Raw genomic sequence first — 27355 nt, 5'->3', positions numbered from 1 at the left:
AACTCAGCTGTTCTCTTTAGGACACTAGAAGCCATCTCTTCCTGTTTCAAAGCCTGCACTCCTTCTGGCTGCCCCGTGATGTTTGTTTTCTGTCTGAGGCAGGACACTCCCAGCCCTGTGCTCCTTTGAACAGGAGAGACGGGGGAGACAGTCTGTGGTGGATCCACACAGCTGGCTCAGGTTGCAGCCCACCCACTTCTCTGGAATATTGTCTTTAGCTCATTGTTCATGTGGTCCCAGGAGCAGGGAGGGCCATTGTTTCAGTCTCTTAATCAAAACCCTATAAAATAAGATAGTTTAAATACCCAGTGGATATGCATACTTCCCATCAGGAATTAAGAAGGCTGTTTTGTTATAGTTTCATGCTTATGGTAAAATGATAAAAAAAAAATCCAGTACCATATGAGTTTCAAGGGTTAGAAAAATAAAGAAATGATGAAATAAAGAAAGCATGTCTTTGTTAACACTCATGCCTCTATTTATTTGAGTCTTTATGGTGAATCTTCCCTCCTTTTAATCCGACAATTCCTTTTATTAAACAAAATAAATGGGGACTATAAATCAGAGCTGTTACAGAATTACTTTTTTTTCCTGGATGTCTTTTATGTTCTGGTGGCTCACTGAGCAATGCATAGCACTAACATAAACCATTTGTGTGAGACAGACTTAGAATTCCATGTTCACAGAACTGTGGAATTTTTAAACCACAAAGGAAACCTAGAAATCCTGAAAACCTCTTGGTTTTATGGATGTGGAAAGTTAAAACTTTCCCCCAAGATCACACAGTTAATTAGAGGCAGAGCTCAGATGAGAACTCAGGTTTCCTGGCTCTCAATCCAAACCGCTTTCCAATATCACTTCTCAAATTCTTCCATAGGAAGCTTAATTAAATTATGTGCTTCACGCTGCTCGTGGCTTGAAACACAAGCTTCTTCGTATCCCAGCCTCAGAGGGGTCAAGGTAGTGTGTTGTCTAGCACTGACGGAAGGAAGACAGAGCCTTGACCAGATGGGGTCAGGAATTCTGATAGTAGAGAGGGATTCCAAGTTGAAGCTGAAGAAACAGGGTTGCAGCAGGCCATGAGGGAAGAGAAATGGGTGACGAAGAAGAGGGGTGGGAAATGCCAGGAAGGCCCAGGCATAGAGACCTGATACCTCTGTACATTCCCTTTAGATGGCCCATGGCTCTGCCTCCCTGGGGTAAGCATTCAGATGTGGCTCATAGACAATCATATTCTCTCAGTTTTTGGAGGCAGTCATTTGAACCAAGAGAAAGTAAAAGTTTTTAAAATAAAAAAGCATCTATTTGAAATTTGTTACTCCAAATTGGATTTTCAGATCACTATTAAATTTTACTCTTCATATTCCAGTGGGGTAAGGGGGGTGGGCAGGACGCGGGGACAACTTTGTACTTCTTCATCTCATTCCTTTGGAGAAAAAAGTCTTATACAGATTTACTTGGGGCTCTCAGGTGTTTGTGCATCATTATATAAGGCCTTTGGGGGAGGACTTCCCCCCTTGCTTTCTCTTCTTTAGCAGTTCAGTTATCCTTTTCAATTACTCCAAAATTTTGTGGAATTCCTCATAAGACTCCTGCCCATACTTGGCCACGGTAATTAAGGATTTCTGTGTCAAAGACCACCAGTGTTTAGCCTAAGTAATGGTACTGACCAAATATAGATGACTTTTTAGATTATTATAGTAGTTAGAAGAGGGCTTTTAATTTTAAATTGTTTTGTGCTATGAGATTTATATCCTAATGGTTGTCTGTCTATGTTTAGATTTAATTTTCAGGTCTTATCACACTTCATAATGTGAAATGTTTTTCCCTTCCCACTTGCAAATGTAGAAAGTTACTTAGTCAGAAGCTACTAAGCTTTCTTAGTAGAATGGAAATCGTATCTTTCCAAACATAAAAATAAAACTGATAGTCTATGAATGTCCAACCTTGATACTGATTTATCTAAAGTGGACACAGACCCATCTTTTAGCAGGAATATGATTTTAACTGATAGAAAAGTAAAATAAAAAAAGAATACCATAACCATGAAAAAGAAAATTAAGCTAATTTTTAAAGAAGGGCTTTAATGTTCATGGAGTATATCTTGGTATTGATTTGAATTCGTTATAAACCAGATAAATAAAACTACAGAAATTTAACGTGAATTGATTTGGCATACAGTTGACTATTACCCGAATGTAACTTTTAATACATAAAAATGTATGGAGAAATTAAAACAGAGAATTCACTTATGCTGTAGACTTCCCTTGTCAATTTTCATAATAGATCAGAGAACTTTTATAGTAATAGAAAAAACATATGCAAGTAATGGATAATTATTGGTAGGTTTCTATTTCTTTCTCCATTGTCTATTTTATTCATTTATTTATTAAGTACTTGGCACAGAGATACAAATAGAAAGATGCATCTCCTGCCCTCAGAGGAATCCACGGTCTGGTAGGGCAAAAAAAGATGTGCCTGCAAGAGACTTTTGTATAATGGAATCAGAGATGATGAGCTATCAGACAAGCCATCATGGTCTAGCAGTGGTCGGCAAACTCATTAGTCAACAGAGCCAAATATCAACAGTACAACGATTTTTCTTTTGAGCTTTCCTTCGGATAGCTTCTATTCCTATATCTTCAACTTCACTGATGTCTTGCACTATATTATCTAATCTTCCATTGTGTTCATCCTATAACATGTTCATTTTAAATATTGATTTTTTTCATTCTTGGAAGTTCCCTTTGATTTTTTTTAAATGTTTTTATTTCTCTCCTCACTAAATTTTTTTTTAATTCCATGAGCATATTTGTTACAGCAATTTCAAAGCTGTTACATGTTGATTTCTATGTCATGTCTAAGTTTCTTACTACTAACGTTATTTTCCTTGTAATGGGTCACATTTTTTCATTTTTTTAACATGTCTAATCATTTTTATTGGGTGCTTGGAATTGTGATTGTTACACTTTGCATGCCTAGATATTATCTTCCATTAAAGTGTTTTCAAGTTTGTTTTGTCAGGCAATCAATTTACTTGTGGATCAACCTGATCTAATTGAGGTTTGTTTCTAAAATTTTAGGAAAGTCTAGAATAGCCTTTACTCTAGGGCAGTGGTCGGCAAACTCATTAGTCAACAGAGCCAAATATCAACAGTACAACGATTGAAATTTCTTTTGAGAGCCAAATTTTTTAGACTTAAACTATATAGGTAGGTACATTGTTATTAACTTAATTAGGGTACTCCTAAGGCTTAGGAAGAGCCACACTCAAGGGGCCAAAGAGCCGCATGTGGCTCGCGAGCCGCAGTTTGCCGACCACTGGTCTAGGGTCAGTTTTATACTTTGTAAGTCCAAAGACTGGGTTTGGACAATATAACCAGAATTATTTGGGCTCGGATGAATTCACTTGTAGTAGCCAAGCCCTCAAGAGAATATTTAAAAATGTGCATTCAGAACTGGAATTAATAAGCAAATCAGGATGTATTCATTGGCTGTGCGTTCTTCTCTAACTAGTGAAGTCTAAATGGGGATCACATTATAAACAAGTGGGTTGTTGAGGCTGGACTTAGAGCCAAAGCAATGAGTGGGAGACCTTGGCAACTGGTGGTATTACACGGGACTTCTCGTTGGTGCCAAGTCCTGTAGCCCCCCCGTGGGTCCCTGCCTGATGGATCCCAGCCTTTTCTTTTAAAGATACTGAGAGAAGTGCTCTGGTTCAAAGCCCGTTTCTTTCTGTTGGCTCATTCTTTCCCCAGATGAATTAAAACCACTGACTAGCCTGTGGGTTGGTAGGGTTTTAGTGTTGTTTAATTCAAATTTAGAGTTCTAGGAAGTTTTTCCTTTGACATAGAATGATTTTTCAGTTCTAGGATTTAATGGGTTTGTTTCCTTTGTGTGTGTGCAAAGAGCTAACCACATTTATTATGTCTTGATTTTGTCCTTTTAACTTTCCAAGGGTAATAAGCCTCTCTCCAAGTTTCAAGTGTATGCAGTACAAGTACAATTTAGCTTAAGCATCTTTGCCTCAGGACACATCTTTTAAAAAATGTATTTTATTGATTTTAGAGAGAGGAAGGAAGAGGGATAGAGAGATAGAAACATCAATGAGAAACATACATCGGCTGCCACCTGCATGTCCCCTACTGGGGGTTGAGCCCACAACCCAGGCATGTGTCTGGACCCAGAATTGAACTGCAACCTCCTGGTTCATGGGCTGATGCTCAACCATTGAGCCATACTGGCCAGGCAGTACACATTTTCTTGATGTCTCCTACTCTTTCCTCTCTTACCAGCCTGTGTATCTGTGCTCTTTTTTCTCATACCCTCCTGCAGTACTTATCACACTCTAATAATTTATTTCCTCTGCCATCAGACTGTAAACTCTGTAAGAACTACATTTTATTTAATGTGGTGTCTCCAATGCTAGTTCATTGTCTGTTGGTAAAAAGTAGGGACCCAGTAGAGGGAGGAAGGCGGGAGAGAAGGAAGGGAAAGAGGGATGGATGGACAGACCGACAGATGGATGGATGGATGGAATGGATGGATGGATAGATGGATGGATGGATGGATGGATGGATGGTTGGATGGATGGATGGATGGATGGAGTGATATTTATACTGAGCCTTACGTGATCAGTAGGCTATTCTTTGGGAAGAGAAGCCACTATAGTCTATTCTCTAGGTCTAGCAGACATTTTTCTCTTACTTGCCCGCGCTTAGGACACTGACTGAATAGAGGGTAAGTATGGAAACCAGATTGCATTGTATCCCCTCCATGCTTCTGTCCTAACCTATAGTGTGATTCACATTTGAAAGATATTTCCATGAAAATGGCAGTATTCTCCAATACTTTAATTAGGAGATGTTCCTAGCCTCTTACAGTCTTATTACAGTTATCTATTGCTGAATTACCCCAAAGTCTAGTAAGACAATAATTTATTGTTTCTCATAATTCTGAAATCTGGTTAAGGCTAAGCTGGGTAGTTCTGCTTTATTTAGAGTCTCTGGGGGCTGGGATGTCCAAGATGACTTCTTCACTCGACCAGGATAGCTGGAACCAGCTGGAGGCTGGTGGGGCATCTTTCTATATACGGCCTCTCCTTATGATTAGCTTGAACTTGTTCACAGCATGGTGATCTCAGGTGGTGGATCTTTCAATGTGCTCGTTGTCTTTCAAGAAGGAAGAATCAGAAGCTGCCAGTTCTCCTAAAGGCTAGGCTTGGAACTGGCTCAAGGTCCCTTCTACCTCATTTTATCCGTGTTAAACAGCCCAGATTCAAGGGAAGAGGAAATAGTTTCCACCTTTTGGTGTGAGGAACAGCATGAACATATAGGGAAGGATAGTAGGCATCTGAAAAAGAGGATCTAAAACAGACATACAAAAAGAACTATGAGGATCATAGTTAGGACTTCATCAGTAATGGAGTCAAATCTAGCATTCTGGTATTGGTGGGTGGCAATAAACACGTGAATGATTGCTTTAATTATTTGGTAAAGGACAAGTCTCTAATGATTTTTGCTTTCTTTTAAATTGAGAGCATAATGGTACTTTGGTCCATGAGAATCAAAAAGACTCATTTGTTATTATTTTTCTCTTAAAGGGGTGCTTAGAAAAGTATTACATAATTAAAGTTTCTTGAGTTGGCAATTCTCTGGGAAAATTTTGTAATACATTTTCTTTCTTCTTAGTCTTGTGATGGGAAATGGGCTGGAAATGACCCTAATAGTCCTGTTTCTTAGCCTGAGCCATTTCCTGAACATTTTTGAAAGTATAATCATTAGTTTATAAAATCTTGATAGACCCAAATAATCAAGATAAGGACACAATAAGTAAGAATATTAAGAAGTTTACACAAACACAAGAGGTCAATGGAGGAAAAAGAGGACATATGTAATACTTTCAACAATAAAGATTTTTTTAAAAAAAAAGAGAAGGGAAAATATGAAAAATAAATAGAATCTGAAAAAAAGGAGCATACACAATTTCTTAGGCAATTCCCCTTTACTAATATTAGTTTTGACAGTCTCTTATAATTTATGTGTTATGTTGAAGCTTTTTGAGTAGATTGTGCCTCTGCAAAGCTTAGTCACATATCTCTATGGCATTTCATGTGAACAGGTGAGTAATGAGAATCACCCTTTGTTTGAGATATTCGCAAAGAAACCAAGACACCCAGGGTCTTACAAGCCCTCTTGGAGGCTGAATGAATTAATAATCCACCTGTGAAGGACTTTGGTGGAGAATAGAGTTCCTTCCTTCCCTTCCTGTAGAATTAAGGGATCCTTATTCTAAAAAACGGGAGGTAAGATTAATTTCAAAGATGGACACAGTGCAATAAGAGAATATATATCGGTGAATCAAACACAACACAGAGAAAATGTGGGCAGGAAATAAAATTAAGTTATACATAAAATATATGCCCTGGGGTTCTCCACCTCTACAGGTTGGGAGGAGATCACAAATTTGACCCAAAGCTGCTTCTTATCAAAGGAAGAAGAGAAACAGCCGGGACAGGTGCTGGGAGACCCCAGCTTAGTAATTAGCCAGGAAGAGCCAACGGTAGATTCCGTTAGCAAAATGTTTCGTGTATGCTGTTTTATGATCAGTTAATAGTTCCAAGGATTGTAGTCCGTGGGAGAGGAAATCTTTCTGAAGTCTGAGGTCCTGTTTCCTGTATTGACATTACTGTTCCGCCCAAACAACGTTAATTGGACTAGATGTGCATCTGCCTCAAGTCTTGAGGCATTTTGTTATTTAAAATAAGCATTTAAGCCTCATGAAACAAGAATAGTTCTAAGGCTCATAGGAGGGGAGGTAGAATTCACAATTCATAGATTCAGTCGGCAAATATTGAATAAGGGCCTTCAACCCCTCTGGTTACCTTGCTCTTGGGCACTGGAGATGTGGTAGTGAACACAGACATAAAGGGCAGTTCAGAGATGGATAGCGGCGATGGTTGCACAGCAGCGTACATGTACAATGACACGGGACTCTACAATTGAAAATGGTTAAAATTGTAAATTTTATGTCATATCTATTTAACCGCAATACAGAAAGATAATTGGGACAAGTAAAAAGCAGTGTGGTGGGACTAGATCAAGTACCTGGGGGGTTAGGGACTCTCTGAACGGGCCTCTGCCTTACAGGGGGAGCAGAAGGGCCCCCGGGAGTGGCCATTGGGCCCTGATCCAGAAAGAAGCAGGGTCGTGGCCCGGCATGACTTTTGAATGGTAGGGTATCAAGTGGGCTCTGTTGTGTGACCTGAGGAGGAGGTGGTAGAGACCGAAGTGACTGTCCATGCCAGGCCTGCGACCTGGAGGCTGCCCTCCCTTCTTCACCTCACTAAGCCTTGCCTGGTGCTGTCCTTCGCAGACTGCCATCCTGAGACGCCAGGGCCGCTACAGATGCTCCACGGTTCCTGCACACGCACAGGAGGAAGCGCAGAGCTTATTTGTTACAGAGGTAATGTGTTTCTTCTACGTTCATGTACGTTATTTTAGTCCTTTTTTCCTAAGGCTGGCCTCCCCCACCCCCTTTTCTTTAAATTTTAATGATGTTTTCAAGACAGTGTCAGGGAAGTAATTATATATTTTTTTTTATAATGGAAGTTAAAATCAGAGGATGACATGCGGTTTTCAGAATCCAAAACTTAGAAATGCCAAAGGGGGTCATTTCTGACAACAGAACATGAAAATTCTGCAGGAGCTTATGAAATAAAGCCACTGGGTGTAATGTCAGAGGCTTCGTCATGGATATTTAATGGAGACTCGGCACACACATTTATGTAATCATTTACACTATTACATATTTATACTTGGAACTTACCTTCAAGACCAGTTCAATTTCAATATTTATAAAGTGGCAGGTGAAAATGAGCTGAGCCTGCCCATCCCTGATCAATGTGTGGTCACTATTACTTTTGTTTTAACATACAAGTAATGATCATCATGAGGAAAGAAAAGTTATTGCATTTAGAACACCCCCCCCGCCCCACACACACACACACACACACACACTTTGGGGTGTTAGTTTCTTCCTCCAGGTGCTTTTAGGTAGGATGAACTAATTAGGTGTTTTAATGTTCTTTCTTGAAGTGCTCCTTCATTGAAGTACCTGGGGGGTTAGGGGCTCTCTGAATGGGCCTCTGCTTTACTGGGAGAGCAGAAGGGCTCCTGGGCATGGCCATTGGCCCCTGATCCAGAAAGAAGCAGGGGCCGCTTTTATCCTCATTTTCTAGATGATAAATATGTCTATTGATAAATTTGCCCACTATAATGAAATTATGCTTTTATAAGTGAAGACCAATTAAAATAACACAATTTAATTTCCATGGAGATTTTTTAAAAAATTCAGTATGTATTTAAAATTTTTAAAGTGTGTTCTCTCATCCTTCTGAAAAGGTAACTTTTTTATCTTGCCTCCTTTGCTATTATATTAGTAAAATTAGTTCTAGACAAATACAACCAGGTATGTTTATATGATCTTAAATGTTTATTTTAAAACAGGATGTAGGCAAATTGTGACCTACAGGCAAACTCTGGCCTGCAGCCGGTTTTTATAAATAAAGTTTTGTCGCAGCACAGCCACACCCATTTGTTTACCTATTGCCTTTGGCTGCTTTTATATCACAGCTCAGAGTTGAGTGGTTGCAGCAGAGACAGTATGTCCCTCAAAGCTGGAAATGTTTGCGGTCTGGCCATTTGCAGGAAAAGTTTGTTGACTCCTGTTTTAAAGCCTGCAGCAAAATTATTAATTACTAATTCAGTTTTCCCAATTGCTTAAAAAATACGGTTTTTGAAGGGCAGCTCTCCATTAAGTTCTTTAATCGCTGCAGGTTGAGCAATAGCGGCTCCATCCTCTGCTGCGGGAGCCAACATAACTAAGCCCTCTGGAGAGCCTTCCCTTGGGTGGAGTGGAACAGCACTTCCTCTCCATCCTCTCGTCCCGAGGAGAATGACCTAATGGCTTTTTAAAAAACAACTTCAAAAAACCTGCAGTAGAAGTTCAAAATATTATTGAATTTCACAAGTTTGAAAGGTCAGTCATGAAATCAGATCTCCATGCTTTTAGAGATATGGTTCTGTGGATACTGATTTCTGATTGAACCCATTGTCTCCTAGACTTTCCACATCCCAGAGGGATGGGTGTTGCTTGCCTTATTCTGTTTCTACCTTGGAATTTAATAGATGCCTGCTGTGTGGGCAATCAACAATGGCTTATTAAATGAATGAACCTCTGGCTGCTTAACCTGGCTAACTATGCTTTTTGCAATTCCTTATAATTTAACATATTTAAATATTATAATTATGTTTCTTACTAGTTTTATCTAAGGTATTACAAATTTGGGCACTCAGGTATTCCGTTGATAAATGCACACGATCATGTATGTCTGTATTGTGTATGTTTTAATTGGGCAGGTGCATTTTATACTTCAGAATGGTTGTAATGACCTGCAAGAGACTTTGGTGGCACAACTTCAGTGGCCCTGCTCTATGCAAAACCACCATGGCCCTGAGTGCTGCTGCTGTCCCTGATTTGGCTTCCAGAACAAAGAGAATAGGGGCTTGTCCATGAGACTGTATAATACACAGTCAGACTTGACTTAGTGATAATGGACCTACGGTCGGTAGTGGGAAAATCCAAATCTAAGGATAATTCTGAAATCATACTGGTTTGGGAATGTAATTTTTAAAAAAAATATATTTTATTGATTTTTTACAGAGAGGAAGGGAGAGGGATAGAGAGTTAGAAACATCGATGAGAGAGAAACATCGATCAGCTGCCTCCCGCACACTCCCTACTGGGTATGTGCCCGCAACCAAGGTACATGCCCTTGACCAGAATTGAACCTGGGACCCTTCAGTCCCCAGGCCAACGCTCTATCCAGTGAGCCAAATTGGCTAGGGCGGGAATGTAATTTTGAGTGTGGATATCTGATGTTCTAAAGGTGAAAATGCTTTGAAAATTTTTTTAAAGCATTTACAAGAATAAAATAGTATTTATAAGTACAGAGAAGAGAAGTTGAAAAGTTGCTTAGCTCGCACACCTAACCCTCTTTTTAACCCTTCTCTGCTATTTATCCCACCTCTCCTATTTATCTTACCTTAATGATACCAAAGCTTACACTACCTTCCCTTTACAACCTTGCCAGTCAAGTGCTTATAGAGAGCCTGGCACAGGAGAAGCACTTGCTGTTGTTGCTGCAATTATTTTCATGATTTTGGGGTGAAGGAGAGTTTGCCTCAAAAGGCCTTCTGGCATAGGCTAAGAAATAGATAAAAAGGTTCGCAATTAATGAAGAGAAGTAAGCCGGAAAGAGACTTTGTTCATGTTAGTTATAGCCAGCATCAAATCAACTCGGTGATACATACATGCATTTATCTACCTATGTTTTCACTTATTCACTTTTTTTGCCATACGGAAGTCTACATACATGTAGTCAAGAGCTGATCACACAGAAAAATTATGTGGAAAAGGAGACATATGTAATACTCTTTGTAATACTTTAAGAAATAAAAATTATTAAAAAGAAAAATTATGTGGGCTAAGCTGATGGTAACTAAATCAAAGACTTCACCTATAGATTTCGACTTGTTTGTATTTGAAGATCTGGAAGATCTTATAATCTTAAGACTGTATGTGCTACTCAGTGGATCCTCCTGTGTAGATGAATGGAAGACACCATGCTGGCCCGTTGAGTCTGTCTTTTAGGAGGTAGTTCAATGCAGCCTCTGCAGGTTAGTGTCACCGATAGAATCCTTGGCAATGGAGCGCTGCATATGTTGTGCATTCTGTACACACATGCACGTACACACGGAGATGTCATGGTGCCCCTGTGAAATGGAATCCTTCCTCCTAATACCTCACTCTGTCCCTTACAAATAGAAGAAAAAAACTGAGGACAGATTTATATAATATTGACGAACAAAGCCAGTTGTAATATTAGTAAATACCATGAAACTGTCTTATGGTTCACACTCTCTGTTCACTTTCATATTCTAGTAGAGGCCACACAACTTCTTAAGAACCAAATGCTTTTAAGTCAGAAACTGTACATTGTGATGTAAATGTAGCCAGAGGAGGTGATGTGTGTCTCCTGTAAAATCTGCTCTCAGATCACACTTAAAGTGACCTCTCTCCCAAGGGCGATGTTTAAGTGCTTCTTAAGCTTCATGGGAATCTCTGATGATGGAATTTCAGGCGCGAGAGCATTAAGGGGAAAGAATTTTTATTTTTCTCATATACTTTCCATTTTTTTAATCTACCCCCAATAGTGCATCAAAACCTATAATTCTGACTGGCATCTTGTGAACTATAAATATGAAGATTACTCAGGAGAGTTTCGACAGCTTCCAAAGTAAGTAAATGGGCAGACCACACAAGGTGGGGTTGTACGCATAGGGAAAAGTCTTTGTACTTAAAATGTTTAGGGAGATACGTACCTTCTAGCAATCAGAGTAATCGGAGAAACTATTTCTACATGGTTGTATGATATGGGATAGCTGTTGTTTACAGGGCATGTGATAACAGGACTCAATCCCAGTACTCTGGGATTGGCAGGTGGTAATAAACACATGGATGGTTTAATTACTTCCAGTGGTTCTTTTCAGGGTGCCACTGATAAAACACAAACAGGTGAAATTTTTTCAGTGAGAAATAAAAACAAAGAAAATGTAAGGGTTTTGAAATATGCTACAATGTGTTTTTTCTTAAAAAGAATATTTTAAGAAACAAAAATTTTTTTGTTTTATTTTATATTGAATAAATGAAAATTAAAAAAATTCTGAATAAATTTTATGTTAAAAGTATATCAAAGAACAAGCATTTCCCCAGACAAATTTCTTTTTTTTTATTTTCTAACCTACTTTATTTATTTATTTATTATTAAATCTTTATTGTTCAGATTATTACATTGGTTCCTCTTTTTTTCCACCATAACTCCCCTCCACCCAGTTCCCACCCCACCCTCCGCCCTCACTCCCCACCCACTGTCCTCATCCATAGGTGCACGATTATTGTCCAGAAATTTCTTTACCTCCTTTAAAGTATTAACTCATTCTAAAATACACCAAAAGCAGGTGCATTTAGATTGATTAGTGGTGGTTAAAATAAACCAGGGATAGGTAGGTCTCACCTTGAGAGGATGTCTGTTATAAAATGGTACACCCATAAATGATGCAGTTGGCAAATTTAAATATAGTTCAGTATGAAAATTGAAAGCAAATAATGATGGATTGTGTTTCAAAAGTAACCATCGCCAATGAAAATTTTACTTGAGATCCTATTACTATGTTTTTCTTTGTGTTTGTTGCACCTATGGGTTTGATTTGTTCATACTATTCTTGATGGATCTCGCTATTTGTTTTTTCTATTTGTGTGGTTCAGCCACTCCTTAAGCGTGTTTAGCCAGCTTCCCAGATGCCTTTTTTTAAACCTCAGCTGAGAACACTCTCCTCCAACATTATCTTCTCCAGATGGGTGTGCTTCTTAGCTCTATGTTCACCCTGTACTCCTGTGGGGATTTTTTAATTCTTCCCATTTGATCAGATTAACCTATCTTCACTGAGAGTCTTGTTCCTACTTTTCTCATGGCTAAAAGAGAATAGACTGTGAGATATATTGTACTTCCTATATGATATTTTACTTTTACTGCTGGCAGACTTCACTTTTTGGCATAAATAAGAGTTTCTGATTATTGTGATGAAGATGAGAGGGAAGATTGTAACAGTGACTAAGAACATAGATTCTCTTCTATCTCTGCCTAAGTCATCTACTTACTCTGCTCTCTGTAAGCCTCAGTTTCCTCATTTATTACTAGTGAATGGTCTGAACACCAGTCCCCGCATCAAAAGGACTAAAGGAGAAAACACGTGAAGTACTCAGCACAGTGCCTGACACATAATTGTTTAATAAATGCCAGCCGCTATTGTTACTGTCATGTTTTTGTTGTTAATGCCTACCAAGTCTTTATTTATTAATAGCTTTCCCTTTTTAAAATACCTATGTAGCTCCCAACAAGCTATGGATAGCTTTTGGGGTTCTCCTCACTCCACTGTGAAAAGCAATGGCATTGATGGTTTAACTTTACCTGAGTGGGCCAGTTTGGGGTTTGTTAAGTGCTGGTTCCTCTGATGGGAGAAGAAATGCAGCATCTCTCCAGGGACCAGGTAATTATAAAACATATTCTTTTCTTCTTTTTAAAGCAAAGGGGCCAAGTTGGATAAACTTCCAGTTCATGTCTATGAAGTTGATGAGGAGGTTGACAAAGACGAGGTAGGATGATCACTCACAGATTTTAAAATTGATTTCTTTTACAGACTTAGAAGATTAATTAGAAAATTACCAACATTTACCCAAAACAGCAATTGGAATGTTTCTTGAAACAGGGAAGAATTTTACTAAATGTATTGTTTGATTGATTGAAATAAAGTTTCCGTTTCAACTTGACTACTTAGCATACGCAGCATGTTCTCCCGGCCCTGTTTATTTGTTCTGAGATCATTTTCAAAGGCCTGGGTAAGATTTGGCTGCACTGTTAAAAGATATCAAGATTACTTAGACCTTAAGTTTATGTTGTTTTTCTTTTCTTTAAAAAAAAAATATTTTTATTGATTTTAGAGAGGAAGGGAGAGAGAGATAGAAACATCAATGATGAGAGAGAATCACAGATCGGCTGCCTCCCACACGCCCCCCACTGGGGATCGAGCCCGCAACCTGGGCACGTGCCTCTCCTCCCCCCGGAATCGAACCCAGGACCCCTCAGTCCACAGGCCGACACTCCATCCACTGAGCCAAACCGGCCAGGACTATGTTGTTTTTCAACAATATGTCTTAAAACAATCTGGTAGCCAGTACATTTTAAGTTGCTGTTTTTCAGTGATTGCATTGAGTGAAGTATGTAGTACCCAGAAGCTCTGATGTTAACAACCACTTCTCCTATCTTGGAGAAACGATAATGGCTAGGGAAGTGTACAAAGACAGCAGGGCGTGAAGGGGACTATGTCCACTGAGCAAGGGAAACCTACTAGAAGATGGTGCTGCCCGTCTCTGTATTTCTCTTTCTCCCCTACTCACTTTTGGGTACCTCATCGTGAGTTTAGTTTTTCTTTTCTTTTTAAATTGTCAGCTAAGCCAATAACACCAGCCCCTCATGAACTTTAACAATGTCCTTGGTAGCAAATTATTTTAGAAACCGCTTTTTAAAAAAATAATTCTGAGAAGAGGAGGTAGTCATTCAAAGTGAAAAGCAAGATATTAAGAATGTGGTGCTGATTAATAGTAAGAGGAGGACCAAGTAAAATAATGCATGCAAGGACACACAAAACAAACTGTAATATCCTAGACAGATAAGTTATTTCTACTATTGCTAATAATAGCAACAGTAAAACCACCAATATTAATATTGAGCTGGTCTAACACACAGTATAAAATGGGCCTTTATGCAGTCGTCTGCTTGTACAGAAATGAGGATCATAATTAGAGACTAGTTTTAGGAGGTGTGAGCTGGGCAGGCTGACTCTGTGTGGCCTTCTCTTCCCAGAGCACCTACTGAAGGGTACATTGAGCACAGCCTTAAAGGGGGGAAGAAGCCATGAGGGAGCACTCTTAAAGAGCGTGCGAGGCTGTGGTGGAAGACTTGCTGGATTGTGTGTTTGTGTGTATATATTTTATCGGTCTGTTTATTATGTGTACAAATATATGCCTATATTTTTAGCAGCCACCCCCTTAAACCCGGATCTCAGAGCTTGGGGTCAGAACTTGTTTCTTTACTTTTCTAGCTGTTTCCTTTCCCTTTTCTTACTCCTTCTTTCTTCTATCCCTGTTGCATTCTTCCCTCTCTTTCCTTGTTTTTCTGGTTGCCCCACCATGTTACCTGTCGTTTCTTTATTGCCTCACATTTCCTTCCTTCCTTCCTTTCTTTATTCACCTTCCCCTGAACCAAGCCTCTGGGAAGTTTTCCAGGAATTTGCTTTTGTCCTTCAGTCATAGGGGAGTGTCATTTGAAAACATTTTTCATGAAACCAGGCAAGACCTTAGAACTTGAGTGGTCAAGTATGGTATGTACTTTCTGTGGCTCATTAAACACTTAAAAATAAAAATTTTCAGTGGAACTAGCTTTGCCTTTCCATGGACTAGGGTTTTCAGAAATGTAGGCTTGTCCCTCTCTTTCCCTGTTAAGTGGACTCTAGAGTGACTTGTAGGTGTTAGTGTCAGATGGTTACTCCAGTAAAGGGGCAAGGGGCAACCAAATGAATGATTGTTCCACTAACCAGACTCACAGCAAATAATAGAGATTGATTGCAATGTTTTCCTTCGCTCCCAGGATGCTGCCTCCCTCGGCTCTCAGAAGGGCGGGATCACCAAGCACGGGTGGCTGTACAAAGGCAACATGAACAGTGCAATAAGCGTGACCATGAGGGTAAGGAGGCCCATCGCCCTGTTGTCCCCTCTGATTAAACGTTTTATGCTATAGGTCTTAGGAATAATGCTCAAGATGAATGAGCGTGCTGTTCTTTCTGACAAAAGTGACGTTGTCTGGTTAGTAAGATGCCTCCCTTTGGTTAGTAAGATTGACCCCCATTCGTACAGACCCTTCCACCCACTTACCCGTCACCCTCTCACCACCAGTGTGAAGAGATCATTGACCTGGTATGAAGCTGTGATGGGCTAACACAGGCTTTTTTCTCTGTATTGACTACAAAAATGATACTTGATACCTCAAAGAACGTCACTGAGAAGCTAAACCTAAGCACTTTTTCAGAGGTCTACTGTGACAAAGTCAAGTGACATGGAAATGGAGGACTAAAGGGAAAATGGTTACATTGGGAGAAGGTTGCAAAGAGGACAGTAAAACCAGAGTAAAAAACTACCCAGGACAGAAATAGGGCCAGAGAAAGACCAGGATAATAATAAAGGGAAAAGAAGCACTGGAAGGGGGGAGGGTGTAGGATAGACAGGGAGATATCAAATCGGGGAAAATGCTGACTGTCTCAGTCCTGAGGCTGGGAAACCGCTCAGAGTCACGAGGCAGAGAATGGTTTCTGTGCTGTGTGAGCAGAAACCCTGGGGATTTGAGAAAGTTTCCATCCCTCTGAGCTGCATCCCAATTCGGAACTCACTGCACTGCTTTTGGGTAGTTATATAAAAATCCCAAATTCTGTGGGTGAGAAAAATGACCTGTAGATGTTAGGTGAACCACCTCCTAACATCTACAGGTGAAATTACTAGATGTGAAGGAGAGTCTTAACTCACCCAGTTACCTGGGGGCATTGGCCAGAATGAGATTTGATTTGGGGAGAATTGAACTGGTTTTAATCTATGTGTCGAATTGTGAGTAATTGCAAGAGATTGTGATTCTTTTCATTTTGAAACAATAGCTGTGTATGTATTTTTCTTTCAGTCATTTAAAAGACGGTTTTTCCACCTGATTCAACTTGGTGATGGATCCTACAATTTGAATTTTTACAAAGATGAAAAGATCTCCAAAGAGCCAAAAGGATCGATATTTTTGGATTCCTGTATGGGTGTGGTTCAGGTAAATATGAAAAGAGTTTTATCAAGTTTTCTTATTTGTAAAGGTACCATCTGTGACTTAGCAGATCGAAGCAAACACTTCCAAAAATGGCAGTTTTGTGGTAGAAATATAATAACTGACTTTAAATGAGAAAAGGCTTGTTTTCATCACTTTAACAGATGGCAGGTATAACATAGAGGCAGAATTATGTTATAGTAGCCACAAATGCTCTTGTGCATGAGTTCTTGTGTCTAAAACCTGGCTCAGCCACTTTTTAGTTGTGTGATCTTGGGCAGCTATTACCTGTTGTTTCATTTGCAAAATTCAAATAGTGATAATGTTTCCTGAATAGGGTAAATTGGAGGATTGGATGAGCTAACTTGAAAATATTTAGAACAGTTCTTAGCATTTCAGTGATGACTTTTATCGTAGTTCCAATGGCAGAGTAGTATATTGGTCAAGAGATTAGTTTAAGATTCAAACCGAATTCAAATCCCTGCTCTCCCACTTACCCACTCTGTAACCTTGGAGATACCACTTAACCTCTCTGTGCCTCAGTTTCCTCACTTGTTAAATAGGGATGTTAATAGTATTGAATATGGTTTCTAAGAGGATTAATTAATAGATGGATGAGCTTAGGACAGTGCTGGCACATGGCAAACATTCAGCAGCTAGTATTAGATATTTTTATCCTAGTTCTGCTGCACTTGTAGAATTATTCTTCGAATTTTTAAATTATATATAACATATGAATATGTACATATTATAAATATCAGGCAATACAGATAATGTGGAAGTCCTCATTGACCCCAATTTTTCCCTTTTCCAAAGACCTGCTTTTACCAATTTGGCATTCTCCTTCCATACCTTTATAGAATTGTCTTTGAAAGTTTTCCCATCTATCCGTCCATCCAGCCATTCCCCTGCCATTTTTCAGGCAGCAACTTACAAGGATTCATAAAACACAGAACACCATAAATTTCAAGTGGGTTTGAAAGCAGAAAGGTAAACAAAGAGTCAGGGTAGGGAGGAGATAAAGTGGAATTAAGGAAAAAGTATGTTACAAAGACCTAATTAGGTGGGCAACCAATTGGACCCTATACTTCCCAGCTTGGAGACCCATGCAGTCGCACAGCACCCATAGATACAATCTAATTAGTCAGAAACTGCCTGAGCAGTCTCAGAATGAAGATCATTCAGGCATTTCTCTTGGGGGCCCTCATACAGAGGGCACACTGTGGGATTAATGAACAGTCTCCTTGACAACTCCTCACAATAGATACAGTCACCATTATCAGAGGAGTCTTCCTTAAAATGACTCAGTGTTGCCTAATGACATCAGCCTGAATTTCAGTTCTATAAGAAAGGTTGTTTTGTGGAACCAGTGTGGTTAAGGTTAGATACATAGCTCTCTGCTTTGAACCTCAGGTATACTTGTTTACTTAAAATTAAATTACATTTTCATCTAAGTAATTGTTCATCTGATGTAAACAGTCAGACAGTGCAGAAAGGTAACACTAAAGCCACATTCCTGCCTGCATCAGCCCTACTCCCCCATTCTCCACTCTCCTAAAATGATCATTTTCAACTCTTTTCATTAGTTTTTCTGGATTTGTCTTCATATTGCTAGATAAGGAGTGTTTGTATTCTTTATTAATCAGTTGTGGACATTACGTGCTAGTGATGAGATTGTAGCTCCTGCCACCCTCCTTTCTGCTCTAATCTGGACTACAGTTGACCCTTGAATTGCACTGGGTTTATGGGCGCCAACCGCCTGTACAGTCTAAAATCCATGCATAGCTTTTGACTCCCTCAATATTTAGTGATAGCCTGCTGTTGACCAGAAGCCTTACCAATAACACAGACAGTTGATTAACACATATTTTGTATGTTATACATATATACTGCATCTTTATGTTTGTTTACATTTTGCTCAACTACGAATGGTGCCATGTATGGTCTCTAAGCGTGTGTAGAATTTTTTTTATAAATTTTAACTTTGTATAATAGATTTCTGAATATTCAATAGTAGTAAATTATAAAATAGACTAATATCTAAATATAATGTATTCATTTATGATATAGCTACCTTTTTCTTAACTTTCCATATTTTAGGCTATGCAGCTCATCTGCAAGTTTTTTCACATTGTCCCAAATATCACATGTAAGTGGACTCGTGCAGTTCAAACCCATGTTAATGAAGCATCATATGTAATTTCTTTTTTAGCTTCTGCACAGCTACCATCCTGAAAATTCCCTTTACCTTCTTCCCTATATTGGAGTCCCTGTTTTGAGAATCCTATGTTGTCTTCTTTCTTGATTTACTTTCTTGTTTTGGAGGAATACACCCTCCAGTAGTTTCCTGAGGAATCGTGTGTAAGATGTTAATTTTTTGAGGGTTAGCATATCTGCAACTATCTTTTTGCATTTATACTTGACTAATAGTTTGGCTGGATGAAGATTTTCAAGGTAAATTTTACCTTAGAATTTGAAGGCACTTCATTAACTTCTAGGTACTCGTGCAGAAAGGTGAGGTGGTGCTAAGGCTCACTTCATTTATTTCCCTTCTCTCAGGGACCCCAGGCCTGCCCTCCCTGTTGTCAAATATCTGAAAACAGTTGTTCCCTCTATTCTGTCCAGCTTTCTAGTAGTTATAATGGGAGAGTAAGTCCAGACTCTGTTACTTCATCATGGCCAGCAGTAGAAGTTGGTGGTCCAAACTCAGATGTTTCCAGGGGCTAAGCAGGTAATTAAGTGAAAGAAGAGGCCTGATTATGAAGCAATAGGGAATACTGGGACTGTGACAAACTGGGGACAGGTGGACCCATTTAAAGAGGACTGATACTGCTGGGTGGAAATACCACCTCAGGGTTGCCAGGCCATTGGGTTTTTTCAAGAAGGGCAAAAATACAGAATTTTAGTTAAATCTTGGTGTTCTTAATTATTGCTAACTAATTTAAAAAACAAAAACTGCAAAACTAAAAAATAAAAAAATAATAAAATGGGATGGGGTGGAATATGCGAAAGCGTATTTGGGCCCTGGTTCAAGAGGATAGCATCACTTAACGTTCACTGAAAATTATTGTACGCCATCAGCTAATTGGCATGTGGATATCTCCTGGCTGGTAACCCAACCTTACCTGAAAGCTGCCACGGTAGAAACCAAATTATATCAAAGTATGTTTAATTAGAGTGTATAGTAAGGAGTACCAGAGTGAATTGCCAGTGATAGCAAGTTAACTTCTTGTGTGGGACTCCCAAGTAGGAGTTTGATTTATATTTTTAAGTTGAGAGACTTTTCAAGTTACTTTTTAGTTGAATTTTCTGGCATTTGGAAAGTAGGAAGTAATTACTTTGTTTTTTGGAATTGTGGTGCCCGTCTTCAGCACAGTGCATAAATGATTTATTTATAAGCACAGCATGCTGGGCTATCATTCATTATGGAGTGCATTTTAGAATCGAAGGTTCTGATTTCAGTGGACATCTCCTCCTTCATACTCTTTTTGCAGAAATGGCTGATGGTGTTTTTCACTTAATGAATTGTATCTAAGGCTTCAAAAATTTAAAAGCGCTTGTTTTCATCCACATTTATTGTAAACTAAGCTCCAAAAGTTGTGGTTTAAGTGTGTTGGGGTTTTAAAAGAATATATTGCTATTGGACATTATTGCAAAATTAGTTGATTAATGCTATGAGTTCAAAGAAATGCCTAAAGTACATTTTTTAAATGGACCTGAATGGAATCCAGGTTAGAATTTTAAGCCCTAAAAGTATTTTAGAAGCTTGGAGTGATTATAGTTGTTTTATAGATAAGGAAACAGGAATAATCCAGGATCAAGGCCTAATGTCTCCTCCCGCCCCCCTTTTAACTTTTCACTTTTCATAATTGTGAGTATGTGAGGAATGTGGGGGAAAGAAAACTCGTTTCTCTTCCAGACTTGGGCTCTGATTCTTGCCTTGAAGTGAAGTGTAAGTGAGGTCCAGGGCAGCAATTAGGGCGCCCACAGCGTGCAGTCTGTGCACAGTAGTTTGTGTGGCTTTGCCGGGAGCGGCTCTCTCCTTCATATTTCTGAGAACTGCACAAAGATGCCTTTGGGATGGTGGCCCTGTCCCTGAGACCTGCATTCAGGAGCCCCCCACAGGGACTGCAGCTAACCAGCTAGAATTTTAGTGGGTGAGGGGTCGGCTCTGCCCTGAACAGGTGGCAGGAGTTTGTGATTTCCCTCAGCCTGGACCCACAAGGAATCTTGTGCCATGGTCCTTAGAGCTTGATCGCTATCTAATGCAGTCACCCCCAGGGGATGTTTGGTAATATCTAGAGCAGCCGTGGGCAAACTACGGCCCGCGGGCCGGATCCGGCCCGTTTGAAATGAATAAAACTAAAAAAAAAAAAGACCGTACCCTTTTATGTAATGATGTTTACTTTGAATTTATATTAGTTCACACAAACACTCCATCCATGCTTTTGTTCCGGCCCTCCGGTCCAGTTTAAGAACCCATTGTGGCCCTCGAGTCAAAAAGTTTGCCCACCCCTGATCTAGAGCCATGTTCTGATCTGAACAACTAGAGGGGAATGCTACTGGCATCTAATGGGGACGTTTAATAAAACACCTACAATGCATAGGACACTCCCACAGAAGAATTATCAGCCCCAAACATCAGTAGTGCAGAGCTGGAGAAATCCTGGCATGTTCATCCTTCATCATTTAATGCACATGGACTACTGTTTTTATACTTTGAGTCAGACTCCCTTTCAGAAGCATAAAACCACAGGCATGAAGGAAGGGGAAGTGCCTCAATACCTTTTGGGACTCATCAGTGATGAGAAAGTTCCAGATAAGGAAGTCGAGCATATTGATAGGTAATGGCTTGATTTTAAAAATGTAATACCACCCACTAGTTCATTTTTTTAAAAAATAGGAGCTAAGGGAATTGAAAACTTTCAATAAAATTTCATTCGCTCAAATATCTTTCAAGAGCCTATATTATTTGCCAGGCTGTATTCTAGAAATGGGGATGTAGCCCTGAGCAAAAGAAATCTCTGCCCTGAGGAGCTTCCATTCCATTGGAGGGGAACAGACAGCAAATCAGATGAATTATGTGAACTAGGGAATGTGTCAGATGGAAAAACAAAGCTATGGAGAAAAGAAAGCAGGGAAGGTGGATAGTAGGGGTTTTATGGGGAGAAGGCTTGTCCGCAAATGCCAATGTGATAGCATCCACCAGCAAATAATAAAGAGAAAACTTATTAAGTCCGTCCCAATTCTTTTAACATATGTCTCGTTACCCTTTTTTTTTTTTTTTCCATTTCAGAACAACAAAGTCAGGCGTTTTGCTTTTGAGCTCAAGATGCAGGACAAAAGTAGTTATCTTTTGGCAGCAGACAGTGAAGTGGAAATGGAAGAATGGATCACAATTCTAAACAAGATTCTCCAGCTCAACTTCGAAGCTGCGATGCAAGAAAGGCGAAATGGAGACTCTCACGAAGGTAGGTGGATCCAGCTTTCCCCGGGCACAGGCACACTCTATGCGTGTCCTTTATTTTTGGCAGAAGGTGTGGAAAGTAGACAGATATTTTGCGTCTGTAATGACAGGTCAGACAGATGTGAGCTTTTTACAGACAGCCTGTCCAAAAAAGGTTTTTGTCACATTGCAACTTATTACCCTGACATTATTTTTATAAGGAAATCATGTAATTGGAAGAACCACAGCTTTGGAAGCAGAGAGGAAGACTTGAGTTTGAATCCCAGCAATATATACAATTTTTCAGCTGTGAGACCTTGGGCAAGCTGCTTACATTTTCTGAGTGTTGCTTTCCGCACCTGTGAAATGGGAATAAAAAATGGAATTTGTTGGTTAATGGGAAGATTAAATAAGATAATGTATGTCTAGTACCTAGCATAGAGTCAGCACTTAAAATACTAGCTATAGTTGTTACCATTATCATTAATCATATTGTTTGGAACTTCCAAGACTAAGTTAGGATGGGTAGAGAAGCCTCTGATTACATTGATGGGGGAAATCTATTTTCTTGACAATTCATGTGTTCAGTTTTTTTCTTGGTTCTTTAAACAGGTGATTCTCAACCTGTCTTTGTCTTAAAAATGCCTGGGAACTCTTAAAATATATTCTTTCCTTTGTCCCACCAAAGATTCTGACTTAGCTGGCCTGGGGTGGTGCCGGGAGGCCTGACTTTTAGCACGTCTGATGGGAGTGGCGTGTGGGCTGTTCATGGCTATCAGTGTGTTCAGTTTTTTTCTTGGTTCTTTAAACAGGTGATTCTCAACCTGTCTTTGTCTTAAAAATGCCTGGGAACTCTTAAAATATATTCTTTCCTTTGTCCCACCAAAGATTCTGACTTAGCTGGCCTGGGGTGGTGCCGGGAGGCCTGACTTTTAGCACGTCTGATGGGAGTGGCGTGTGGGCTGTTCATGGCTAGTATCTGTTCTGATCACACAGTGCCCATGCTGTACCAGCTGTCAGATCTTGAACTCTCACCAGTGGGCCTGGGCATCAGAGTTGTGTGTGTGTGTTTTAAGCTCCAAAGTGTCTCTAATGGGCATCCAGGGTTGAAATTCAGTGTGTTCCAGGGCACGTAAGAGAAATGGCCTTCCTCCTCCTCGTTTTAAAAAATATGTGTGTTCAACTACAAGTGACTCAGGTTATCTGTTTTGCCATTTCAGATGATGAACAAAGCAAATTGGAAGGTTCTGGTTCCGGTCTAGATAGCTACCTGCCTGAACTTGTCAAGGTAACATCATCTTAAGTCTTCTGCTCTTCATAGAATGATACTGGGATAATTCTCATTGCATCTGTTGAAATGATTAGCACTTACATTATAATCAGTCATTAAAATGACATTGTAGTTACTGCTCATTCTTTTCTAACTTGAATATTTGCTGAGGTGAAAGACACTGCTCACCTGAGTTGATTTCAGTCTGTTTTCCAGAAAGTGCCTTACAAAGTATTTTTTTTTTTGTATTACTCTTTGTCAGTGATTTTCAACTGGTGTGCCGCAAGAATTTTTAAAACATCCAATACCTGACTGTTTAATCAGGGGCACTGATCTCCAATAGCCAATACAACAATAGCTCTCTGGTGTGACTGAATCAAATTATACCTTTTTATTTTTTTGTCACATCGACAGAAAAATATAACATTTTTTGGTGTGCTGTAGAATTTTAGTAATTAGTTTCTGTATGCCATGCGATGAAAAAGGTTGAAAATCACTGCTTTAAGTCTTCTTCCCTCCATAATATTTAATACCGTATTCCAAGCATTGAAGAAATAACCAAAATACACAGGTAAATGTTCCCAAGGGAACAAAGTACTTATGCAGCCCTTATTCAAGTTAATAAACACAATTCCAAAGATGATGGTTCCATGTGAATCTTGCCAACAAACCAAAGAGGGGTTGCCTGTGTTCTATTAATTGTTCATGGGTTTTTCTGAAAGAAAAGAAGTTATACCTGTTTTTTATAATTTTGAGAAACTTACAAGTTACTGAAAAGCACAAAGAACAGAACAACTATATTCCCACCTCTCAGATACAACACCTATGACTATAATTTTAGCTTCCATATTTTTAAAGAAAAAAAATACATTATAAAGGTTTTTTAAAACATTATACTTATTCCATTCCCTTCTTCTCCTGCAACCTCAACCGGAAACAACCACTATTAAGAGTTTTCTGGGGTTACTTTCATATCTTTACCAATATCCTGTATAATAAAGAGCTAATATGCAAACAGTCATCACACCCTCACACCCTTGCACCGGGGCCAGGGGACCTAAGGCTGCGCCCTCTGGCACCAGGGCCATGGGACCTGAGACTGTGCCCTGCACCTGGGCAGGGGATCTGAGGCTCTGACAGGACTCTGACAGGAGCGAGATTTTTATATACATTTTATTAATGTTCTTTCATTTCTGACACTTCTATTATAGAGAAAGGGCAAATAGCAATATTAAAATATTTCCTCTAATTAATTTCCTTTTAACCCTTGTGGTCCAATTTTATTTTTGGAATTCAAACAGTCTGGTCCAAATTAATTGACGGGATTGAATGTTGAACCGGTTTGCGGTGTCAACCTCAACCTGGACGTTGGCCCTGCTCCTAGCGCCTGGTCTGTCGAGTCAGCCTCCACATTGGACCAAAAAGGGTTAATGTGCATGAATTTCGTGCAACGGGCCACTAGTATTTGTTATAATGATATATATGGTTGTGTTTTATATGTTTAAAAATGTTATATAAATGGTAATGTATTATTCTGCCCTTGCTTTTATTTTCAATTCATCATTGTTTTGAGATCCATCCAAGTTGGTGTATAGATCTAGTTCATCTTTTTATTGTATTGCGTAAGCATTTATCATAGCTGTTCTATTATTTCCAGTTTTTCTATTACAGTGTTACAGTGAGTATTCTTGTATTTGTCTCCTTGTGTGCATCTACGAATGATTTCTTTTTTAAATGAGAGAACTATCTTTGTTTTCTCTAACTCTTTATATTCTTACTCTGTTACTGCCTTTCTATTCTTTTTTTTCTCAAATACAATGAAATAGAGACTGCACACACCCACATCTTAAACACTATAATAGAAAACGTGGTTTATCTATATACAATTATAAATAGACTAGCATTCAGCACTGACCTTTACTTCAGACAGCATGGTTGTTCTAAAATGTAAAACCTCCCTCCCTGGCTAGGACTTTAGAATATTGTTTTTCTTAGGACTTGACTGTTACCACAGTATCTTTTTAGCACCTGCCTATTAAAGCTAATTTTAGTGCCACCATTGTAACCATCTTTTAGGCTGGAAAGAGTTTGGTGTGTGTGTGTTTGCTTTTTTGAGTTATGAATTTCTATGTATCATATTTTTTACATTGAGATTAGCTATTTTATTTCTAGATGTTTGGAGGTTCATAATTTCTCAAAGCAAAACCTTTGTGGAAACAGATAATATATGCAATGCAATCTAGAATTCAAAACACAACTTTCTACACTTACTGGGTGAACACAATTGATCCCTAGGAGCAGACTCATATTATTTGAGCCTAATGTTGATTAATTAGAAATCTGTATCGTTTCCTGTGAAGACATACAGGAGTTGTGCTCTCCATTCTTCTCTCATTGCATACTACCTAGTCAGCATAAATTAGAATTCCTTGATCCTAAGCCCTAGGGAGATTTTTTTTTTAATATTTTATTGATTTTTTACAGAGAGGAAGGGAGAGAGATAGAGAGTTAGAAACATCGATGAGAGAGAAACATCGATCAGCTGCCTCCTGCACACCTCCCACTGGGGATGTGCCCGCAACCCAGGTACATGCCCTTGACCGGAATCGAACCCGGGACCCTTGAGTCCGCAGGCCGACGCTCTATCCACTGAGCCAAACCGGTTTCGGCAAGGGAGATTTTTTTAAAAATAAAATACATATGTACATGTTTTAAAAAATCTGGGTCACATAATGTTGAGCTAAAGAAGTCTGACATGGCCCAGCCGGTATGGCTCAGTGGTTGAGCGTCAGCCTATGAACCAGGAGGTCAGGGTTCGATTCCCGGTCAGGCAGATGCCCTGGTTGCAGGCTTGATCCCCAGTGTGGGGCATGCAGGAAGAAGGCAGCTGATCAATGACTCTCTCATCATTGATGTTTCTATCTTTCTCTCTCTCTCCATCCCTCTCTGAAATCAATAAAAATATATTTTAAAAAATAAAATAAAAAAGAAGGAAAAAAAGTCTGACATGAAAACACATATATATTCTTTTTTTAAAAATATATTTTATTGATTTTTTTACAGAGAGGAAGGAAGAGGGATAGAGAGCCAGAAACATCGATGAGAGAGAAACATGGATCAGCTGCCTCCTGCACACCCCGCACTGGGGATGTGCCCGCAACCAAGGCACGTGCCCTTGACCGGAATCGAACCTGGGACCCTTGAGTCCGCAGGCCAACGCTCTATCCACTGAGCCAAACCGGTTACGGCACATATATATTCTTTTTAAAATATATGTATAACATATTTGGAGCTATTTTCAAACTGTGGGTAAAAACCATCCTCACTGAAGCTATTTTAGTTGCTAAAATCAATTTAATTGGTTTCAACTTCCCTCCATTTCTTACTTACAATTTGTTTTTTTTTTGTTTTTTTTTTTATTGAAGTAGAACTTCAACTTCCCTCCATTTCTTACTTATTTTATTTGTTTTATTTGTATTTTTTTTTATTGAAGTAGAACTTACATACAGTAAAATTCTCAAGTACAGTTATGCAGCTTGATGAATTTCCCATTTGTGCACACACATAACCACCACCCAGATCTCAATACAGAGAACATTTCCAGCACCCAGCAGGCTGTCTTGTAGCCCCTCCCAGCTGGCATTCTCATTCTTTTGACCTCTGTCATCGTAGGCTGGTCTCAACTATTCTAGACCTTCCTAGGAATGGAATCCTACAGTGTGCACTCTTTGTGTCGGGCTTCTTTAGCTCAGCATTGTGTGACCCAGATTTTCTTTCCTAAAGGGTGGAATTGAATAGAGAATATGAAAGTACACTTCCATTAATGATGATAGACATTACTTTATAGCTATAGGTATAGATACAGATGTTGTGTGGGCATTGGGTTGTGATGCAAATGTACTTTTTACTGTGGGTCATGGTCAAAGCCTGAAAAATGCAGCAGCGTAATTGGCTTAATTGCTTCCTCCTCTCCCCCATGGCTCTCAAGTGTTGTAAAGCTATTTTGATGTAAGAAGGTAGAAAGAGGCAAAAGGTAACTTTTTAGAGCAGTGGTTCTCAACCATCCTAATGCCGCGACCCTTTATTCGATTCCGGTCGAGGGGTGACC

At 39.3% G+C, this 27355-nt stretch overlaps 1 protein-coding gene across 5 annotated transcripts in view; it reads left to right on the top strand.

Moving 5' to 3' along the window:
* Positions 1-27355, top strand: part of DOCK9 (dedicator of cytokinesis 9) — a 208256-nt gene that overhangs the window by 74757 nt on the left and 106144 nt on the right. For all 5 annotated transcript variants that reach the window (XM_014531223.1, XM_014531224.1, XM_014531222.1 and 2 more), the window contains exons 3-9: positions 7375-7464; positions 11277-11359; positions 13206-13275; positions 15326-15421; positions 16403-16537; positions 21828-22002; positions 23198-23265. In XM_014531223.1, the coding sequence (XP_014386709.1) occupies positions 7375-7464; positions 11277-11359; positions 13206-13275; positions 15326-15421; positions 16403-16537; positions 21828-22002; positions 23198-23265 (717 nt within the window). The remainder of the gene's footprint in view (positions 1-7374; positions 7465-11276; positions 11360-13205; positions 13276-15325; positions 15422-16402; positions 16538-21827; positions 22003-23197; positions 23266-27355) is intronic.

This window comes from Myotis brandtii, unplaced genomic scaffold (genome assembly GCF_000412655.1).
Source record: "Myotis brandtii unplaced genomic scaffold, ASM41265v1 scaffold796, whole genome shotgun sequence".
In the NCBI taxonomy this organism is placed as follows: Eukaryota; Metazoa; Chordata; class Mammalia; order Chiroptera; family Vespertilionidae; genus Myotis; species Myotis brandtii.
The sequence above is the reverse complement of the archived record's forward strand: the minus strand, read 5'-3'. Positions and strand labels throughout refer to the sequence as shown.